General features: G+C 38.9%; 2 protein-coding genes across 3 annotated transcripts; both read right to left on the bottom strand.

Moving 5' to 3' along the window:
* Positions 1–1,280: 1,280 nt before the first annotated feature.
* LOC111605388 (scavenger receptor class B member 1) lies at positions 1,281–3,295 on the bottom strand. The gene is made up of 4 exons (XM_023323881.2): positions 2,567–3,295; positions 2,105–2,507; positions 1,793–2,043; positions 1,281–1,732 (listed from the first exon to the last, which is right to left on the bottom strand). The coding sequence occupies exons 1-4, from the start codon at positions 3,176–3,178 to the stop codon at positions 1,466–1,468; spliced, it is 1,533 nt and encodes a 510-aa protein (XP_023179649.2). The 5' UTR covers positions 3,179–3,295; the 3' UTR covers positions 1,281–1,465.
* A 3,128-nt stretch (positions 3,296–6,423) lies between these two features.
* Positions 6,424–21,685, bottom strand: LOC111605387 (scavenger receptor class B member 1). 2 transcript variants are annotated; one of them, XM_023323879.2, is made up of 7 exons: positions 19,378–19,463; positions 12,514–12,625; positions 8,706–8,958; positions 8,465–8,638; positions 7,828–8,399; positions 7,643–7,764; positions 6,424–7,570 (listed from the first exon to the last, which is right to left on the bottom strand). In XM_023323879.2, exons 2-7 carry the CDS (start codon positions 12,572–12,574, stop codon positions 7,187–7,189), a joined length of 1,566 nt encoding a protein of 521 aa, XP_023179647.1. In that variant the 5' UTR covers positions 12,575–12,625; positions 19,378–19,463; the 3' UTR covers positions 6,424–7,186. The 2 variants fall into 2 exon arrangements, with proteins under 2 accessions (XP_023179647.1, XP_023179648.1); XM_023323880.2 differs by lacking the exons at positions 12,514–12,625; positions 19,378–19,463 and adding an exon at positions 21,556–21,685.
* Between the last annotated feature and the right edge of the window lie 876 nt (positions 21,686–22,561).

Raw genomic sequence — 22,561 nt, 5'->3', positions numbered from 1 at the left:
ATTTCTAGAAAAATATCGAACTATAAAAAAACTTGCACAATAAAATATTTTTCTATAAATGTTTATAGGCATGGATAAATATGCTTTCTAACTATATTTCTGAAATAAAATATACCGTTATTTTATTTCGATATTTAGATGACTGGTCAGAATGTTCGTCTTTAAATTAATTTCATAATTTAATTATTTAGAAATAGACCTTAATTAAAGTAGGCAAAATACAAAAAAGTGGTAACTGAAAAAGATATTGTCAAAATTATTTTGGGCTGACAAATTTTGTCAAAATTAACACGTGATCTTACCTGATCTTTTGAAATTTTCTTATAAAAATGTTGATCTATTTTTCTCAGTTATATTTAATATTTAAAATATATTTTTATAATTTCTAAGCTTTTCCAAATATATCCATAAATGATCTTTCCAGATCTTTAAGCTTCTATAATTTAAGGCAAATAATATTCATAAAAATGAAGGCAAAATAGTTGTCTCTCCAATGGGACGCAGTTTTCTAATCTGAAATCGCAGCGATCTCACGCCTTTCGCATGCTTTGGTAAGAAAACCTAATGCATATTAAGAAATATTGTTTTGCGAATATTCTGATCACGTTGCTCAACAGTTGCATTTCAAGTAAACGCACACATATATATATATAGATATATATGTATATATATATACGGCTGTATGTGTAAATCGTTGACCAATTGCCACCTGGGTGTTACAGCCGTCATGATCGGTTTTGGCTTATGCAAATGGAAAGTACCCAGGCCAGAGGAAAGGCAAACAGACGAGCTCATGGCAATGATGCCAACGTCCCAGCGGAAAAGGCGTGGCAGGGCAGGCAAGGGCTGCTTGCCTTGAAAGCCAGCCAGTGGCAGCATGTGCAAAAGTTCAGGTTCAGGAAGGTGAGCCGAAACAGATAAATAAACAAAAGCCAGAAAACAGAAAACAGAAAAGAGACACAAAACAGAGATAAACAAAAAACCTGACGCAGCAAAACAACAACAGCAACAGCTGCAAACAGAGCTTCAATAAAGGCAAATAAATCTGGGGACAGATCTTAAGTGTATACGTGCACAGGTTTTCATTGCCAAGCTTGGCCAGGTGTGTGCAGGTGTGTGTATGTGTCTATGACTTATCGGCAATTGTGGCTGAGCCTAGGAATCAAACGAAATGCCGCAACCTCAAGCCAAGTCAAGACAATCCCAAGGGCCTTGAGCTTGAGTGGGAGAACAGCTTCCCCCTGGCCATGTCAATCTGCCTCGATTTGACACAAAAGGTGAAATGAGAGGCAAATTCATAGTGTGCAATTACGTATATGAACATTATCATTATCATTATTATTGTTAATTGGCGCTGCTGATAAGCGCAGTCCGTGATGAGGTGATGCGCGTAACTTAAATCTAAATACAACTAAAGCTAAGGCAAGGAAACGTATCTATAAGATACAGATTGATGGAAATGCGTCTATTTGAGAGCCAGCTCAGTGTTTAGCTTGGGTTCATGCTGCGGCTTCGGATTCAATATCGTCTCCAGCTGCACGTCAGGTGCGCCGCACAGCTTGCGATAGAGCTGACCATAGCTGTGACTGCGGCTGCAGCGTCTGGCCAAGCTGAGCAGACACCACAGTGCGCAGAGCAGCTGCAAAGCCATCAGATACGGCTGCAAGCGTGGCAACCAGTTGACATTGAAGCGCATCATGTGGAGCACATATCCCGGCAAATGGTCCATGTCCTAGAGACGGGCACAAACGTTAGAGACCTGCCCAAGGCATACGCATGGCGAAATACTTACGAACTCATACCAAAAGATGGGCACAATCATGTTGCTCAGCTTGGCCAACTTGTTGCTGTAGTTGTTGAAGTCCGGCAGCGGCGTATTGGACTGAAAGCGATATTTCTCATTGATGGGTATGCCCATGGTGGGCTCCAGCAGCACAAAAGGCTCGTGCTGCTCGGCATTCGGATCGAGGCCCTCGAAGTGCTGGCGCCAATCGTAGCTGGAGCCATAGAAATGTGGCATGGAGAAAGCCGAAGGTGCATCATCTGTCAATGAGACAAAACAGCAATGAGTTAAGTGCCTCTTAGCTGGGCAGACAGCACTCACTTATCACACACTTGGAGACGTCGAACATGCCGCGTGGCAGCTTCACGCCGTAGGTGGTATCCATGCACGTGGGCGCCGTCTCGTTGGCCTGCAGCAGCGCAAAGCGATACGCATTCATGCCATCGTGCACCTGATCTCGCTGATAGCGCAAAGGTAGCACACGGCACGACTCAGTCGCCAAGATGTTCAGCGATGCATTCCGTGTCAGAAAGGGCGGATAGAGGGAGTTGTCCAGCGTGTTCGCCACGTAGATGGGGCAGCTCTCGTCGAGGTTTCTCGGATTGTCCTTCACGCGCTCCTCTATTTTCAGCTCGCCATTCAGATTCTGAATGCGAAAGAAGTTGTCCATGCCCGGCTCGTTGCCAATGTTGACCGTGTATACCTCCTTCTTTTCCTTGAGCGCCTGCAAGGGATAGTTGGGAATGCTGAACTCGTCATATAACGATTATGTCGCCTACTTACATTGTAGAGCGTGCCACAGTTGGTGGCCAGCGGCATCATTTTGCCGAAAAGCTCCAGCGCGGGCCGCGTGAACTCCCACAGGAAATAGTAAACGCTGCCGGGCATAAACACCTGCTCGCCCAGGGTCAATGCATTGAAGCCCATCGAGGTGAAGGGTATCTGACTGTACTTGGCGGCGGCGCCCATGAGGAAGCTGTTGAACTGCACAATCGTCTTGTTGAGTATGTCCGGGGAGACGCTCTCCTCGGGCACAAACTCGATGTGGCGATAGCGATGCTTGCGATAGGTAACGCTGCTCTCGGTGCGATTGAGGACGTTGTTGTAGCCGGTGATCTTATAGACAATCGGCCCGATCTGCTGCAGCTTGATCTTGGAATCGCGTCCACTCAAAAACTCCGCGCCATTGGTCACATTGAACAGGTAGCTCTTCAGCTTGCCAAAGGGCGAATTCACCCAGCTGTCCATGGTGGGCATTTGCTCGCGGAAGCGAATCTGCTCCTGGGCCATGGCATACTGATAGCTGATGCCGCACGAGATCACAAACAAGTAGATGTTCAGCAAGCAGAACACAGCAATTGCCCCAATTTTAAGCCAGAAGCAAGTGTGGCCCATGACGATGCTGCTGGATGCACTGCCGCCACAGAGATTGACTGGAGCAGGAGGATTATTGTGCGTCTGCGTTGTTCAAATCACGCGATCCGTTTGATTTCAATAACTAAACGCTATTTCGAATTGCCATGAATTTTAAATACAAATTTGTTTTCTTTTTTTTATTTTTGTTGCTTTACAGAATCGCGTCTTATCGCGAGGTCCCTTCCTCATCTTAGGCCTGTTAGAAAACGAAACGAAACGAAACTAAAAATATGATTACAAATAAAAGCTGGCAAGTAAAAGTGAATAAGTGAGCCATAAACTGGACGAGACAGATACCCTAACTTAGTTGCATGGGCTAAGGGAACGGGAAAGTTAGCTAAACTGGAGGAGCAATTAGTAGGGGAACCCAAGACAAAGGTTCTTAGGGAGCTAGCAACAGCTTAGGTACAACTAGTTACTTTAGGATACAGCCATCGAATTTTAGACAAATCTTAACGCTTTAAGCCTGGCTTAAATGGTAGTCAAGCGCTGAAGATGTGTAGAAATTGGGAGGATTGGAGATTGAGACTGAGAGTGAAGATGAGTGGCCTAAATGATCTAGTAATTAAAACAATTGAGCAAATAGAATACAAGTTGACTTGTCTCAGACTAGTTTAAGCCTGAAGTGCAGTCTTACCTGAAGGCCTTAAGTGCTGTGTTTACTACTGCATCCTAAATATGATCAAAAGAAATCAATCTTCTCTTGATATATCTAGCATTACTGAAGCTTTGCTTTAAGTATGAATTATATAAGAATTCATAGGGTATATAAGAGCTTGTATACCCAAGCCAAAGCTCTAATAAATACTGCAATAAACTTCCAATAGAACCACAAACAAATTTTATTTCACTTAGCCTGAGCTGCATCAGCTTCTAGTTGATGCCACTTTCGTCACTTTTACATTGAACTATTCTAATTTGGAGGCATTAAACCAGCCATTAGAGTCCAGCTTGCTACAGGGTATCATTATAGCAGAGAGGCTATCAGTTGGCAGAGGCCAAACACGATCTGCTGGCGGCTGCTGTCGCAATTGGATGAGATAAGGCCGTCAACTTGTGACCCGGGCAGCATAGAATTTACGCAAATCGTAATTTAAATTTATGTTCCTGAGATTAATGTTTTATGGATGTGCTCCCAATTGGCATCTGCAATCGGCCGGTCAGTCAGTCAGTCAGTGCACCTGGCCAGGGGTTCCAAAATGCATATTTTTAGCATTTGCTTGATTGGTTTCGGCAATTGTCAATTGCCAATTGCTGATAGGAGATCTGCTGATGTGATCAGCAGATGCTCACAGCCAGACTCATTCTGAGCACATGTGAATGAGCGAGTGGAGCTGGGATGCTGTGTTATCAGCGACAGACAGACGAGTGGCTTTTTATCAGCCCTCGCGACTAGTGGATTGCACTTGCCCTCAGGCATCATGTCTGGCCTATCGCAGTGAACTCTAATTGCGGTGACATTTCGCATTCGCATTCATTTTAGCTGTTTCGTCTGATTCTGATTTTGATTCTGATTCTGATTCGCAAATTGAGATCCGGTCTGCCGTGTGAAATACATTTCTATTAATGAGCGCACAGACACTTCAGCTAGAGCCTTGCACCTCAAAGTGACAAAAAATATTAACCTGGCATTAATCGGCAAATTTATAACTAATTAAATTGGGGCTATGGAAAATCAAGTGAAGCTAACAATTAGCATATACCCTGTAAATGGATGTTCAGTGAAGACGTTCGATATTTGAGCTGCATAAGTCTGGGATAAAAGTTTCACCTTCTTTTCAAATTCTCTTAAGCTAATACCTATCAAGAAATATATAAAGAAGCTATTCAAGTTTCTTCATATTTAAATCAAAATTGTGATACAAATTTGAATTTTTATTTAATAAGTTTTTAAATAAAGCAAGTCAAAAGAATATGTAATACAATTAAACAAAATTTCATTTGAGCTCAATTTAATTTTGGTTAAAAATCTTCTGCAACTTCAGTTTTTCAGCTCATTTAAAGACTTCAATTTTGACGTTGTTCCAAATTTGATTAAAGCTATATTTTGTAAATAGTTTGAATACAATTTTAAATATTTTCTAAATTTCCTATATATTTTTAAATCTTATTTCTTGAAGAGAAAAGTTCCTTAAGACATTTCTAGACTCAATTAACTAGTCTTTCGCATTTTTCTAGAGGCCAAAAGTTTTATATATAATTTGAGTGAAATCAAGCAAGCTTTTAAACAGCTAAGCTTTGTTTTAGTTTTAATTTACAACCTGTACACTTTATCTTTGTTTTTATATATTTACTTTCGATTTAATTCCACAAACAAGTTCAGTTTGCTTTGCTTTTAAGCGTTTGCTCAGCATGAGTTTCAAATTAATAGAATTTACTTGGTGCCTTGATAAGTAAGCGTGGGATTGGGTGCAGCTGAACCTAATCAAAATCTATTTTTTAGTCAAGCTACAAAAGCAGTAAATATGGAAATGTGGAATAATCTGTACTAAATTGCCAAATTAAATTGAATAATGAAATTTTCAAAATGGTCTTGAGGAAGGAACTGATTGCTTGACCCAAGACGGCATATATATATATATGTGTTATATATATGCTTATGATTTACATGTATGCCAGATATATGTGATTATATATACATAGCTGAAATCAATTCTAAAAGCAAGCTCAAATTGAGCTGAGCATGAGCTAGAAAACAGAATAGAAAATGGGCTCGAATGACTGCAAAAAGTCTACTTAAGTCTATTAGGCCAGTGCCACTTAACTACTTAACTACTGCCTATTGAGCCGCTGGCTGGCTTACTCAACTTTGTCTGAGGAAAAACCTCTTTATAGAAAAACTTCCCGAGGCTACTGATAGTCAACCTCCTATAAATTACTTTCAAGGCTCAATTCCTGTTAGTAAACATACTTGCCCTATCCATACAAGGACTTCTTAACTCAGCATACAGAAATCTAGTCGTATATGCTACACGTTAACTGATACTGCTACTACACCTTGACAAAGTTTCTTAACCCTAATAGCAACCATTATAAAACCTAATTGAAGAGACATTAATAAGCACTTGATGGCTGACTGAACATCAAAACAGAATAGCTATTATAAAGTAGCCATATATAATTTTCGGTCTGGAATTTGGGCAAAGCCTAAGCCAATTCAATCCCAGCCACAACATTTAGAAACGTCCCTTAAAAGGTAACGCCATAAGAAATATAAATTTTTGTTGAGTTTGGTTTTGTTTTTTTAAGTGCCTAATTAAAATAATAGCGTAATTTATTGTACACATTAAAGTCATATACATTATACAGATATAGATACGATACACACATATACATATACATATATATATTATATTATTTTTAGATATATTATATTATATTTTTGTTGTAGTTCGTTTGTAACGCATCGGAATTTTTGCCAGTCCATTCAATTTTTTGATCTAATCAAGCACATTTATATGAGAGACGAAACTCGAGAGAACATGTATAAATATATAAATATATATATATGTATATATGTATATATATATATATATATATATATATATTAACATAGATTTTGGGAATCTGGTTTCTTTGTGACTTTCATTTGGTCATGCACAATTTTGTTTTTTAGTGACATAGAATTCGGGTTTGTTTTTGAGACTTAAAACGATCACGACTGTTGCTTGACAGACTATATACATATATACACATGTATATGCACATATGTATATACGTATATAGCTAATACACTTGAAATTTTTTAATAACGATTACATAAGTACTTACAACGAGGACCTATCATACATACAATACACAGCATAAGTACATACACATAAGTCTTCCCAGCTCCATTTGTTCTAGACTAAACACACGCACACACAGAAATTGTCTGCTGGCGCAGCGAATTGGGCTGTGCGTGTTCCCTAGCTAAAGAAATTCCATTTAAAGACTAATGCGCCGACTAAGGCCCCTTAAAGAAAATATAGAAGTTATGCGCGCTCTTCAGTATCGTGTTGTGGGCGCATTGTCCTTGTTCTGCTTCTTGTTCATGTCCACTTGGGCGGTGGCCAGGTAGTTGGAACCCTCCAGGTGCAGCGTGCTCTGCCTGTGCGAGTTGCGTATCAAGCAGAAGGTGGCGAGCAGCAGCAGCACCAGGCCCAATGTGCACAGCGCCACAATGAGAACGATGCGAATCTTGGGCGGAATGTGCTCGGCGAAACGCATCATGTCCGTGACTTCGTTGGGCAGCGCGTCGATGCCCTCTTCAAACCACAAAATGGGGAAAATAATGTCCGGAAAATTGGCCACCTGCTTAATGTCGAACACCTGGCTGACGGCCAAGTTGATCTGGATGCGGGCGCTCACACGCAGAGTGGTGCCCGTTTTCTGCAGAAGAAAGATGGTTAGTTAGCTCAGCTGCTCGGATCGGATGCCGGATGAGGTAGATCAGATGCTTACGGGCTGCACATCGAAGTAGAACTGATGCTTCTCCTTCGTGGGCGGCGAAATGCCCTCGACCTGAGTGCGCAGACTGTCATCGGCCAAGTAGAAGTGCGGGAAGCTCAACATAATGGGCGAGTCTGCAAAAGAGAAGAGGAGCTGTAGAAGCGTTGATCTAGTGGAGCTCTTAGCTGGCTACCGACCGTATTGACAGAGCGACACATTGAAGAGACCATTGGGTGAGCAGGAGGGCTTGCCCGCTGGACAATAGCACATATTATCCGGATGGCTGTCCACATCAGCGAATACCCATTCGGGTGGTGTGAACCGATAGGCGGGTACATCGTTAGGTGTGTCCACCTCCCGCTCGTAGACCAATGGCAGCAGACGGCATAGATCCTTGTCGTATACCTCGAGCATGCGTTCCTTGGTAATATGTGGCGGAAAGATGGAGCCATCGGTGCCATCCAGACGATTGCAGTCATTCGTTGTCCAGTGCGGCAAGTGCGTACGTCCGTTGAACTTGTCGATGACGCCATAGTGCTTGATATCATCGGAGCCTGTGTACACAGTCACACGATCCGATGAGGTGCCGTTTTTGCCATAGAGCAAGCCGAACTCCTCGTATGGCAACTTTTGTTCCTTGGGCACGACATCCTTGGCCAGCTTGAGCAAGGGATCCTCGTAGCCCCAGAGCAGCTGACCCACAGAGACTTGCACAAATGGCTTGATCTTCAATATGTCCATAATGCTGGCCATGGCCAAGCGCAGAAATCTGAAAGCGTGCAATATTCCCTTTAGATACGACTCCCAATTATGTAACTCGAGTAATTCTCCCACCTGGCTGCATGTTTACTCTGTGAGGTGGCGCTCAACATGGGTATATTGGGCACAATGACCACATCGTCTTCTGGACCGGCAGACAGATCTTCGCGGAACTTGTAGATCTTGCGCAGATTATAGCTCAGCGTGCCATTGTCATTCTCTACAATGTTCACCTTTTCCCACGTCTCGCTGTAAAATTTCAAGTGAGTGAGTGGGGGAGGGAGAGAGGGAGGCGAGGGAGGGATCTTTCACTTACCTGTAAACATAGGGTCCCACCTCATCGACAATGGCCTTGGAGCCGTTGCTTAGGAAATCGTCTGCGTTTGTCACATTGTACACATACAAACTGATGCGCGGCTCAACGGGAGGCTTGGCCCACCAGCCAAAGGTCTTTGTGCCGGGTCGCAACACAATCATGCGATCAACGATCGCATTGATTAGCACCGAAAATTCGCAGGCAACCAAAACGCCAGCAATTAGTAAAATGACTGCAATTACAATTGTAATCCCTGCAAACCAAGGGAGATACAGATCGAGAGAGAAAGAAAACAAATTCAATTTAATAACGATTCGATCGAGTGGTCCTCTATGCCGTAGGCACTGAGCTGATTCATCTAGGGGAAATCTCAGCCCGCTTTATGCACTCAATGCACGTACTTAATTCTTCACCTTTCAGGCTGAACCCCCGAGCAAATAAAGGCGTCGCGACGTCGTCTGATTGGTGTTAAATGATGTGAGTTCAAATCTTACAGATGCGTTCTACACAAGATGAATCATCATAGTTATATATGTGCAACATATATAAATATTCTAGTCATAATGTAAATAGATCACAGATTATGAAGCTGACGTCTCATTTGCTAGTGCCAGTAATGTTTAGCTTGACGAGAGCCAAGGCATTTTTTTCTTAATTATCATAGTAACTTTCAACTAATATGACGCATTTTATAGTTCTAATTTAGCTGAAAGATCTGAGAATCTTCAACTTTTACTACTCTTAAAACATAATTTTTGCTTTTCAACATTTCTTTGTTAAACATTCTTTGGTAAAATTACAATTTTTAAATTCAGTAAAATACAATAATTTTTATTTCAAATATTTCGAAATAAATTTTAAATTAAAATGAATTTATTTCAGCCTCTAGCCACTTCTCCAACTGCCCTCGTACCTTTGCCTAGCTTACATATAAATCGCATTTAGTTTAAATCGGAGCTGAAATTATTAATATTTTGTTGCATTGCAGCCTTGGCTAACATTTCTAGTTGCTTATTCCATTCCGTTTTAAAGACAGTTTCATAATTGTTCAGCTGGGGAATGCTAAAACGTGGCTGAGGCATAGCCGCTGACCTTCCCTTTCGATTGAACTGAAATTATACATGCGCACGCAAAGCAGAGCTAGGATGACCAAGGTGACTCAGTGTTGAGCTGTTTTCCAGAAGGGCCCATAAGCTCTATGCCTAGCCCTTCTCAGAAAGGTCTCGATCTTTACCTGAGTTTCCATATTTTGTCGTCGCTCATCAATGGATTGCTCTAATAACTAATCAATTTCATTAGTCTGCAGCTGATAATCAATATCCGAGTCTAGTGCTAATTGATATTTATTAGCTAAATAGTTTACGCTATGCTGAGCCAATAATCGATGGATTTAAGTCTAGCCTAGGCTCATTTGGTTGACTTCAACTCATCTCCGATTCGAAGATTCACTAGTTCCGTGTTAGCTGGTTGATCTTGCGACCTTTTAGTGTTGTTCGTTGTTCAGTTAATTAATGCAAGTTATACAATCGAATCGAAGCTGCAATTAGCTATTAATCATTTGATTGAATAATTACATAAATTAGAGACTTCTATGAACGTTGGCTAGTTTTTCCAGAAAGTCGACTTATCAATGCATGTATTATAGTCCAACTAACTAACTAACTAAGCATTATACCAGTTATGATAGCCAGCTACTGAGGCGTAAGCCCCACTTGTTAGCCCTCACGTCAGCGCACTTGTTTATTATCCTCGCCATTGAAACTCTACTTGAGGCTTATTGTGTGTAAACAAATCGAATTATTTATGCATATATATATTTACAAAGCTTCAGAACGCAATAATCAATTTTTTGGCTGATTCATCAAGAATGTGTGAAATGTTGATGTCAGGTAAACATTGGCATACCTGACTGATTGTCTGACTGACTGACTGAATAACTGTGTAAAAGACCTTGACAATGTCAAAAAGCGCCGCATAACCATCTTTAAAGTATACCCAAATTTATATGCATATATACAGGTATATATATGTATATACTAGATAGAATCTGCCATCAATTAGAATTCAAAATTGAAATACCTGTATAACCAGTCATAGCAAAATAACAAAACATCGCAGCCAAGTGTCTGTCGCACAACAAGCTACTCAGTTGGCAATAATTGTGTTCGATTTCAATGCAATACGGAAATAATATACCTATTCAGCAATACAATACCGTCTTTTGCTGGAATGTAATTGAAGACCTCTATACACCAATGGGTTATACAATTTATTGAGGCTGGCGTGGCTTGAAAATATTCAAGCTATTCGGCAACTCTCTATAGGCTGTAACTATCTTTTGTAATTGCTAATGTACTGGAATCTTATCTATTCTTATTTGCATTTAAGCTAAAGCGCCTTTTCGTTCAATTTTATCTGGCAACTCTGTTAAGATTACATTAGGTTTAAGTTAATGCAATTTACTACATTTTTAGCAACTTTTAATTATCTGGCAACTCTTCTATTTCTTTCTTTCCTCGTACTTTATCTGCTTGGTTCCTAAGTTAGCTAACTTTCAGTTTCTGAGCAGCTTTAAAATATTTAAAACTCACTTTTCAACTATCTGGCAACTCTCTTAACATTTTAACTACTGCACTTTCTTTCCCAAGTTAACACAGCCTAATACATTGTTTTATACATGCATATAAGCTAAGGAGCTCTATCATTCTTAGTCTAAAGTGCAATTTTTAACTATCTGCCATTTTTAAACTATCTGGCAACTCTCTTAACATTTTAATTACTGTACTTTCTTTCCTAAGTTAACACAATCTAGTATATTTGTATATAAGCTAAGCAGCTCTATCAGTCCGACTCTAAAGTGCAATTTTCAACTATCTGGCAACTCCTTTATTAACTTATTTCCTGTACTTTCTTTCCGAATTTAATACAATCTAAGTTATTCTTATGTATCGCAAGGAGCTCTATCATTCAGACTATAAACTGCCTTTTCTGACTATCTGGCAACTCTCTTAACATTATAATTACTGTACTTTCTTTCCTAAGTTAACACAATCTAGTATATTTGTATATAAGCTAAGCAGCTTTATCAGTCCGACTCTAAAGTGCACTTTGCAACTATCTGGCAACCATTTTATATCTATAATTAGCTGCTTATTGGCTGCTTGACTGCTTACGAATCTAATTCGCAATTCAATTGACTTCAATCGAGAGATTATTCAACTGCTACAAATCTTTTAATCGTTTCTTTCTTAATTAGCTGCGTCTAATTCATTTGCCCTGCCAGATTTTTAGAAAACTGTGACGAGCTGCTCTGACTGCTTAATGAAATACGGAAATAGTCGAAGCTTTTATTTAAATTATAACTCGATTGAGCAATACGCGGTCATTCAGGTAAAACACCTAGACTTTGAGACTATTCAAAGGGGTTCTATAAACTGTTCTAAAGTTGGAAGCAATTAGCAATATTGGGTTAGCACTAATTAAGTTTAGAGAAAAAAAAAACATTTAGGTAGAAACTTTCTAATTCAATTTGAGGAAATTTGTTGGGCGAGAAATCTGACTGATTAGAGAACAGATTCAGCACATAAATAACTCCAACTCCTGCAGATTTGAGTAACCAAGAGTTCGTCTACACCTCAATTATCCTGAGCTTAACAAGTGAGCAACAGTCTGGCAACATTGGCCTTATTAAGTTAGCTGCGCTTCATTGATTTTCGTTTTCCATGCAACAAAACCTTGCAATTTGCATATAGAACGCTGTTCACTCTTATACTTATATGCATAGCCGACGTTTTAATGCTCTACTTACACCATTTGCGCAGATATGTGCTGGAGAGCTTGGTACAAAGTTTGTGTTTGGGTCCGTTCATGTTGTGATCGTAGTGCGGATGTCAAAGTGTGAAACGCCTTCTGGTGCAGAACTATAAATAGCGAAAAATAATAATAATAAACAAAGATAAAGATGAAAATCTTGTTTTAAATTAAAGCCGAGAATCGTTAACTTGGCTAGTTAATGAAAGTCAAGCTAGGAATGCATAAGTTGACTGCCGGGCAAAGTTTCAGAACGAGGCTGATAATAAAAAAATAACCTGATCATGATGACGCTGATGATAATTATTATTATTACTGTTTAGATGTCTTGGGTTCTCTATATACGATATGTGTATATGTAGCCACGCTCAAGTCTAAAGTGTAGCAGTCAAGTTTAACTTGTTCGGAGAGGGCCGCGCTCCGAACCTCAAACTCAGACACGTTTCAGGGCAAACTGGCCTTGTCCGCTGTGTTGTATTGTTTATGTTTTTTGGTTTTTTGTTTTTTGTATTTTGTTTTCTGTTTTAATTTATTTATTTTTTTCCATTGGCTAATTTATCAGACAACAGTTTTGAATACTCTCTTTAGCATTTTGTGTGTTATATAATCTTTTGTTATGCTGCTTCTTAGTTTTGGTTTTAAGAACCTTGCCAAGTCAGCAATTGTTTCCTAAGTCTTCTGAAACTATTTTAGCTATTTCGTAAATCTTTTTTAATGAGTTGTTCGACTTAAACGCTTTTGCGGTTGACAATAGGCATCGACATGATTGGGTACATGAATAGAGCCCCCAAGTAAACCCCAACTGAATCAGTCAGGCAATTAAACAGACAGAAAACGTCTTTGCCAAAACGCTGAACCTCTTAATAGCCATGCGTACAGACGCATGCTTACCAAAAGAAGCTATAGTCGAAAATGCTCGACTAGATAATACCTAGCCAAGTCTGGTATGCTTAGCTTTTCTTCAAGTTAAACAGACGTTTTAACATTTAGCAATATTAGGGAATTCATTTTAGTATGTCTATATTCTTTAGTTTTTATGGCAAATAATACTAGTTAAAGCATTTCAATTAAATGACTTGTCTTAAAGGCTTTTTGCTAGCTATAAAATATAATTAGATTCTACTATATAGAAATATTTGTGCAGCATAATTATGATCATTATTAAGTTAATACTCCATCATTATTAATGTAGTTATTCGCATTAGTATTTTAACATAATAATCATCATTATCAAAACGCATTCTCATGGTCATTATTATCTTCATTAGTACAATAACTATCACTATCGTTGACATTATTATCATCATGATCAATATAACCATTACTAAGTAATAAAATAAAATTATAAACATTATAAATATTATACAATTTTTTTTAAATTTAAAAAAATATTTTCTTAAAATGTTTAAATAAATAAACATTTTTTTTAACATTTAAACAAATAAAAAATATATATTTTTATATGTAATATATATTTAAATAAGTAAATAAATATTTAAAAAAATACTAAACTGTATTTAGTTTAAAATTAAATATGCAAAATTTGATTATTTGTATATTGCAAAAATAAACCAAAAATACATTTCATTTAAATATTAAAAGAAAACACAGCTAAGCGCTACATTACACTGCGTCCGACTTGCACCAGGTCAGGGATGAGACTGAGCAGGCGCTCGCTCAGACGCGCCTTTTATAGCTCAGAACAAGTGAAGCTTTTGAGCTCACTTAAGAAGTGATTGAGTGGGAAGAAGATTCAGCAGGTCAAAGAGTAGAGCAAGGCTCATTAGAGTCTTACGCTTGCCTTCTGCTAGCTGCTGTCTGCTGTTGTAAACAGAAAGAATATACCCTCTTTATGCATGTCGAGTGCAGGGTATTAAAATGCTGTTGCCAATACGTTGAGCATCTTAATAGCCAGGTTCGGCTTGGCATACACGCATGTATTAAAAGAGTGTGCATATAAAAGTTTTAATTTTAATTTTGGCAAACACCTTGACCGAGGCCAGGGCCTCATTATTATTATTGCTGCTGCTGCTGCTGCTGTTGTTGTTGCTGCTGCTGCTGCTGTTGGGCCATAATTTCTATAAAGCATTGCCTGTTGGCTTTCAAAATGCTTGATTATTGACAATTGCAGGCACAGGCCTGAGGCAGGCATCATAAAATATTAAAAACAAATCTGACTTTGATGAATATATTTGTTAACCAAGCCATTTGCAAGCGCCGCACGAAACAATAGAAAATCCAAGCAGCGACGAAAACTTTTTTAATTGCCAGTGCGTCAATTTGTCAGCTTATCTAGCTGCTAACAATACAGATCTTTTCACTGAGCGGAATGCAGTAGACGCTCTTATAAGCCAGCGTCAAGGTGGCGTCTATATAGGCCTGGCTGGCAACGCATCTCAGATACCTGACTATATCTGTATTTTTTTGCTTCTGTATCTGTTTCTGTATCTGCATCTATGGCCAATTGGCATTTGGCTTATGGGCACGTTTCAGTGACGCTTTGAAGCAAGAAGAAGAAGCTGAGAAAAAACGCATATCTGCGTTACGGCCAAATTGTGTTTGTGTTTATTTGCAGTTAAACAGCGCTTGGCCATGTCACGGAAATGCTCGACCAACTAAGCCACAACTAAATACTGTTTTTGCTTTATCTTTGCTCTTTTTATTTTGGCTTAGTATACCCTCTACTCGAGAGCTGCTTGGCTAAGGCATCTTAACTTTGTGTATTACTTAGTACTGACCATCTTAAAGTCTTGCAGATTACAATATTTGCAACTGTCTTTTGATTACTAGCTGCCACAGACATCTCTTAGCTACAGCCAATCGGCCAGAGCTATGGTTACAGGGCCTAGTTTATAATGGCTGGGAAAACTCTGATCAAGTATTTAGCAAGAATTTATCATCGAAAGCTGCTTTAGAATTCTATGGAAATGTGGAGTAATTGCTTCAAGAGTTTACTGGGTCTGTTATGCAGTAGATAAGTTAGATTTCTTATAGAACTGTGATTAGTCAGTTTAATTTTAAATTTAAAACGTTTATACGTTATATTTATTATAACAGCTGACAGTGGGAATACTCAGAAATGTAAAAAGTTGTAATCAAGACACTTTGTTACAGGGTATATCTCAAGTCAAAAACAGGCAAACTAATAATGAATCATGCAGCAGGTATACTAGCAAATGGCTAACTTTAGATATTTATATATAAATTAGAGCTAAGATTAGACTAAAGTTTTTTATAGATTGCCTTACTATTGAGTATGCAAAGATGAATGCGTAATGCTGCTTGGGATAGATTAGTTCTTGAATAGTTCTTAACGGTTAAATCTAAGGAAAAACCAAAAACTGTGCAAATTAGTGTAATATAGAGTATTTTTAGAGACTTGTAATACAGGGTATATTTTAGGGTAAGTATGAGAACTGAGTTCTTTAATACTCCTTAGCGAGCTTCAACAAAGTGAAACTAGAAGCTATGAACTTAAGTTTAGTACAGGGTATTCTAACGGTCTATTACAGAGTATGTCCTAGACTCAAATTTAGTCAATTTATGAGCAAAAGTCACAATATTTGCAGCAATTAAGAACTATATTTACTACAGGGTATCTGTCCAATCTCTGAGCCTGCTTGCAAAGAGAGTCCACAGCTTGTACTTTGCCCCGAAGCACACACACATACACACGCGTACACATACTTAGATGATTTTGGCTTGTCTATTTCACAGCGTTTGGTGTGCTCTGAAGGTCGTCCCGTTGTTAGACACAACAACAAGAACAACAACCTTAACAACAACAACAACGGCAACAATCGAAATTGATCGACTCGCGCCAAACAGTTATTGACGCCAGAAAGCCAAATACTTGGACCACGTTCAGATGTGCTTTGCCATGCATGCGTATTGAATAGTAATTAACTAATATAATTATTATTATTTTGTGCGCTTTTCGGGCGACATTCAGCCGATGAACAATTGACCATTGAGCCATAAATCAGGTAACAAATTGTTTTGGCCACTGAATGCCAAAATGGCTCTACCCACAATTTGCTTTTTTTTCGTTGATTTGTTTTTTTTTACTCTGACGAGTTCATTGAATGCCAATTACAGTGAGAGAAACGATCGTATATCAATATGATTTGTGTTGTTTTAGCTGTTTTGATTAGAAATTGCAAGCGAAATAATGATGTTTAAACAGCCATAAACAGCTGACAGTTTAGAGCTCAGCTTGATATTACTGAATATTAGTAAATGAATATTTAGAAATACCTTTCAGTTGAAAGTGACGTGTGCTGACGCGCGGCTATAACAGCTGTTACATTATCACAAATGAGAAATGGAGTAAATAACAAATCAGTGCAACGGAATATTAGTTTTTATCTGTCTAACTAGTAATATTTCATATTGTTATATGAATATATGAGAAATAGGTGAATGAGTGAAGGGCTGCTAGCAGTGAGCTTTTGTCCGGCTATCAAACTTGCCTTTACACATTCAATGAACAGAATTTAGTTAGAGAAAGCTATTATTAATAAGAAATAAGTAATAAAGAATTGAGTGTAGCTAACTTACAACTGCCTAGTCAATAAACACACATTCTTAACTCTTTTAATTAATAAAAGAAAGTGACATGCTGAATTAAATGAAGTGGAAATCAAGCAAATTGAGACAGCATATATATAGCAGTCAACTTTTGTCTGCCTACGCAATGAACAGGCTTCACTCCTTTAACAAAGAGAAGAAAGCTTTGCATTAACTGCAATTATCAAAGCAAAATAAATGAGAAACTTTCGTCACTGTTAATTAGAATATTTATTTAATGCGATTATCCGTTTTATGTTTGCTTTTAGCGCTGCGCCCTAAGCTAGGCAATGTTAAATGAAGCAACATATTTGTGCTCAGATCGGACTTTCTTTAATCGGCTATAGCTATAGCTGAATTATCGGTAACAGATGGAATAAGGCTTAGCAGTAAAGCATATTTATTGCTGGTTTTTTTTTGGTTTCAGGTGTAATTGTTAGTGTTTTGCTTGTTGCTTTTTTATAATTAACAACTGTTGGGCGTTTAACGTGAAATCGTTTTTTTTTTTGCTGTTTAGCAGAACTCCACTCCACTTCAATAGAAACTTACTTTCTAAACTAAATGCTGAGTGGGCAACTGAGAGTGCTGTGTGCTGGGAGCTGAGAATCGCGGAGAGCGCTTTCAATGCCAACAGCAAGTTGCAGGCCAAAGCCGCTGCGAGATGCCGCATTTCACTGCGTTTAAAATGTTGCACAAACACAGAAACAGCAACAGCAACAGCAACTGTGGCAGTAGCCGTAGCAGTAGCTACTTAGTGTAAACAATTACCCTGACCCAATTTTAAGTAGTTGCTTTTGCTGTTGATGATGTTGTTGTCGGTGACTTTGGCCGGGCCAAAAAGTAAGCGACGTAGCTGTTGACAATTTTTGTTATATTTAAAGTTTATTTTTGGCTCTCGACTATTGTTTTTGTTGCATTTGATAATATGTGTACAATAAAGTGATTTAAAATTGTTACTTTTGCTGTTGTTGCTTAGCTAGACAATGGCGTGTCTCAGTGACAACTCCAGTTCCATCTTGGCAGTAGGTCAGTTTTCTGTTATTGCCGCAACATGTTATTCAAGAAAGAGCGAGCGAGATAGCTGTTTGTTACAGACAAAGCGCGACAATTGTCGCAGAGCACGCAATTTTTATAAAATGAATCATTTTAACGGTGTCCGCAAATTAAGGCAAAGGGCGTTTACTTAGCCGTAGCCGGATAAGCTGAAGTAGTACACACTCCCTATCTCCCATTCGCTCTCTGTCGGATACAACGGATATACATACATATGTATAAATAGCTTAGTGGCACTTGTCGCTTGCCGCTGCGCACGCAATATTTATAAAATGAATCATTTTAGCGAAGATATAAAGCTGCGTATGCCAAAGGGCTTTTACTTAGCCGGATAAAAACGCAAGAAGCACACACTCTCCACTCTGTCCCCTTTTTCTCTCGCGCTCTCTTTTTGATAAAACGGATATTTGGATAAATGGTGGTGGGCTATGTGGTCAGCGTCTTGCATTTATTTATTTATTTATTTGTGCGCGCTTCACTTTGATTTTGATGTTTAGCTTTTATTTCGTTTTGAGTGGCTGCTTCTTCGTGGCGTCAACAGCGAAATTTCACTTTTTCCACATAAGTAATCATAAAAACTATGCACGTACACACACACACTCAAACACACACAAAGTGCAAGAGTGTATTTGCCTCTGTGTGTGTGTGTGTGTTACATAGCTACACATGTATCTTAATGATTTTCCGCTTTGCCTGCGCCGCTCTTAAAGCCAATAAGCATGTTCATTTGGTTTCATTTGACTGGGCCTACTGGCAAGGTCTTGCGCCATGATAACTCAAGCTTTATAAATATATGAATATATATTTATATTTATTTATATACACTTATGTATTCGTATTTGTATTAAATATGTATCGATGTGGCATATTATCTTGGCCTGGGTGCAACTTTTACTGCGGCAGCTCTTTGGAATGCGTCTACTGTGCACAGTGGGCAAGTGTAAGTACACTTGTTGCCTGTTTCGATTTTGTGAAAGACACACGGGCAAAACAACAGCAACAACTGCCACAACCACAGCTATAACAACAAAAATAAAGGCAACAGCAGCAATATTGGCTTGCCAGGCAACCGCAGGCATTTCAAAATAGTAAAATTAACACAAAGACAAACACACGTACGCACACACATACACACACACTAATGCACACAATCAAAAAGCGTGCACGAGTCGGCTTTAACAGTGTATTTTATATGCAGTCAAGATTCTTGGCTTTAAAAAGTATTTTTTGTTTAACGCACCCGGCAACGTCGAAAGGCAAACGACTTGAACGCTAGCAAAGCCGCTGAATAACTGAAGGCTTGAAATGCGCGCACAACGAAAGATGTTTAGACAGCGGCCGTAAAGTCGCAAAAGCTCAAGCTTAGCTTGAATTGCGACAAAAAACCAGATAAACAGGTAACAAACGGTCAGCGACGTCGCAACGCCGCTAAGTCGTCGGCGTCAAAAGCGAGAGTAAGCTTCAGTACTCACTGCTCACTGCTCACTCAGCTCAGTCGCTGCTGCGCTGCTCACTCAGCTTTGCGCTCAGTACTGAGTGCTCAGAGCGTGGAGTGCAGCGTGAAAGCTTTTAGCGCCAGCACCGCATTGCAAATGCAATTGATAAAAAGCTCTATTGAATGACGTTGTCATGCATGATTGTTGCCGCTGCGTCGCGGCTGCTGCGCAGCTGGCGCGCTGCTTTTGCTATTTGTGTTATGTGTGCGCTGATAAAAACAAGTTTGTTGCTTGCATTGAAGTCTTTCGTTTCGTATCGTTTCATTTTATGCTGTCGCTGCCAAAACGTGCAACGACAACAAACATATCTTTGATTTCCACATACACGCAAATCATTATATGCCCAAAAAACGAGTAAATGACTAACAATTTATCGTTTCGCTTTGCGAAACATAACAACAATTTTAAGAATGTATAACAACAAAAATGTTGTTGCTGTTGGCGTTGACGTTGTGTTGTCTAGTGTCCAACTTGACACAACCCTCGCCATTGCGCAAGGTTGTTGCCGCAATTCTTGTTACTCTTGCAACACGTATATTGACGCTAGAATTGTTTATCTTCGCATTTACTTAACATAGAAAAATATGAGAAAAAATCCAAATGCAAATTTGCTGTGGGCATAACACACGCCGCGTCAGCTGGAAAAGCAACAGAAAGAAGCGAAAACTCGTCGCATTTGCATTGCAGTTGGACTGGAAATGTATATTGAATAGGAAATAGTTAACTTTTAGACTGCACTTATGACTGAAGTGTTTGCCCAACCGGCCGAAGTGGGAAATATTCGGCCTAACTCATGTGCTTAGCCAGAATCAGCGCTGAAAGTGTTTTTCCAATACAACAATTGTTTACCCAGAAACTTCGTTGAAAACTTAGGAGAAAACGTCAGCTAAAGTTTGCTACAGTTCCGACAAGGTTAATTTGGCTGACCTTGAACTACATCGATGACACCCCGCACACACACACGCACACACACATGAGCAGTTGCAGTTAATAGGCCTATTCAAGCCACAGCTCTAGCCGTATTACAACTTCGTATGCCAATAAGGCTAACCGGGTTGCATGCGACCTTTCTGTTTATGTAAAATGACACACAAAATGGCGCATTTATAGTTTGTTTTTTTTTTAACGATCTCATAAATATTAAAGCCACAAAAAGAAGCATTAGGCATGAATAGACAAACGTTAAATACCCTGAAATAACGAGGCTGTCAGAAACTCAAGCAAGAATTCATATGTTATACATTTCATAACATGAACTGAACGTTAAACTTAAGCTGTTGGCTAAGAGAGTCACCAAACCTTGGCAAAATTGCTGGGGTTATAATGGAACATGAAATAGAGACTGAGATAGGCAGTGAGAATTGAGAGTGAGGGAGGGAGAAAGGATAAAAGTGAGGGAGAGAAACATTGCTCCCTCAGGAAGAGAGATAGATAGAGAGGAGAGATAGAGGGAGACAGATAGAGAGAGAGACAGATAGAAAGAGGAGAGATAGAGAGAGCGATAGATAGAGATAGATAAAGAGATTTATATAATATAGACAAATATAGGGGAACACAGAAAGGAAGAAAGGAAAGAGATAGAAATTGAGATAGATAAAGTCAGGTAGAGACACCCTATCTTATCTTATGAGCTATTCAATAAGTGAATATAATGAACTTAAGCTAATACGATAAATGGCTCAATATACTAACAGCTAGAGGAAATATATAATACTGAATAAATAGAGATAAATAGATATAGGCATTACGATAAATTTCGACTAGATCGCAGTCAGGTTCACATTTGCTGAGAACAGTTTGTATGCCTGATTAGCAATTGTAGATGTAATTAGATGGACTTGCGTGCTATCAATTGGGCCTACGTAAGGCCCCGCACGTGCTCACCCTCTGGAATATAATTAGCGTCACATTTGTCAACTTACGGAGCAAAACGTTGCAATATCGCATTATGAATCATACCAATGTCTGTAACCAGAATTTTGAATTTCAATTTCAATTTGATTGAATGGGAAAACGAAATACAAACAAAACACAACCACAAATCTTCGGAATTTTTTGATATAAAGTTTGGAAACTATTTTTGGCACTTGAACCCTGGCTATCTGTTAAAAAGAATATATTTAGCTTATAGCAGAGACTATATACTATGTATATATATACTATATTCTCTGGCATTAGCAGTTGGAAATAAATTAAAGTGCCTTCGACTTGGGGCTGATAAGGGTGAGACTGAGACATATAGGAAATGAATGCATTGGCCAGCGATAAAGCCAAATGTTCGCAATGTGTCTGCTTATTGACGTAGGACCCCATAGCTCTGATAACAGTGTCGAAAAGCCCCAACGCTACTCAGCCAGCATTAGCTGACTCTAAACGCCACTTAAGCTGTCTGAGTTAAGGCTTCATAATTGCATTTTATTTGCCAACTCACAATCGTCAGTTCAACTCACTTCCTTCCCCAAGCTATGCACATATATATAATCCATACATATATATATCAACAAGTGATGTTCGCAGCGAGAGATCTCTGAAGGCTGCTTATTGAAAAGCTATTAAGCGCACGAAAACATTGCTATATTGAAATATATATTCATCTGCGCTCGGTCGTCAGCTTAATCGTCTCAGTGCTGCGAACAAAGTTCAAAGAGGCTATCATTTGTTTGGATGATTTTGCTATACGATGTGTGGCAAATAAGTAAAAAGGCCGAACAGCTATTGCTGGCACTCGAATACCCTGTAAGACTTAGGTTTAATTACTCTATATTTACTTTTCCAAATTCAAGCAGAGAAACTCAATAAGTTAAACGCTAAAGAATGATATAGGAAAAGAAGCCACTGCGAGAGAGAAAGAGATAAAGAGAGAGAGAGAGAAAAAGAGAGAGAAAAGGGAAGAGAGAAAGAAAGGGAGAAGACAGAGAAAGAAGGATA

This window comes from Drosophila hydei, unplaced genomic scaffold (genome assembly GCF_003285905.1).
Source record: "Drosophila hydei strain 15085-1641.00,03,60 unplaced genomic scaffold, DhydRS2 tig00008134-arrow-pilon, whole genome shotgun sequence".
In the NCBI taxonomy this organism is placed as follows: domain Eukaryota; kingdom Metazoa; phylum Arthropoda; class Insecta; order Diptera; family Drosophilidae; genus Drosophila; species Drosophila hydei.
The sequence above is the reverse complement of the archived record's forward strand: the minus strand, read 5'-3'. Positions and strand labels throughout refer to the sequence as shown.

Coding starts and splice junctions, on each gene's coding strand:
- LOC111605388 (XM_023323881.2), bottom strand. CDS start 3,178: ATGGGCCACACTTGCTTCTGGCTTAAAATTGGGGCAATTGCTGTGTTC. Junction 2,044..2,104: donor CGTCTCCAAGTGTGTGATAA/GTGAGTGCTGTC, acceptor TCTCATTGACAG/ATGATGCACCTTCGGCTTTC. Junction 1,733..1,792: donor CCATCTTTTGGTATGAGTTC/GTAAGTATTTCG, acceptor GCCCGTCTCTAG/GACATGGACCATTTGCCGGG.
- LOC111605387 (XM_023323879.2), bottom strand. CDS start 12,574: ATGAACGGACCCAAACACAAACTTTGTACCAAGCTCTCCAGCACATAT. Junction 8,400..8,464: donor CAGAGTAAACATGCAGCCAG/GTGGGAGAATTA, acceptor GCACGCTTTCAG/ATTTCTGCGCTTGGCCATGG. Junction 7,765..7,827: donor TGTGTCGCTCTGTCAATACG/GTCGGTAGCCAG, acceptor TCTCTTTTGCAG/ACTCGCCCATTATGTTGAGC.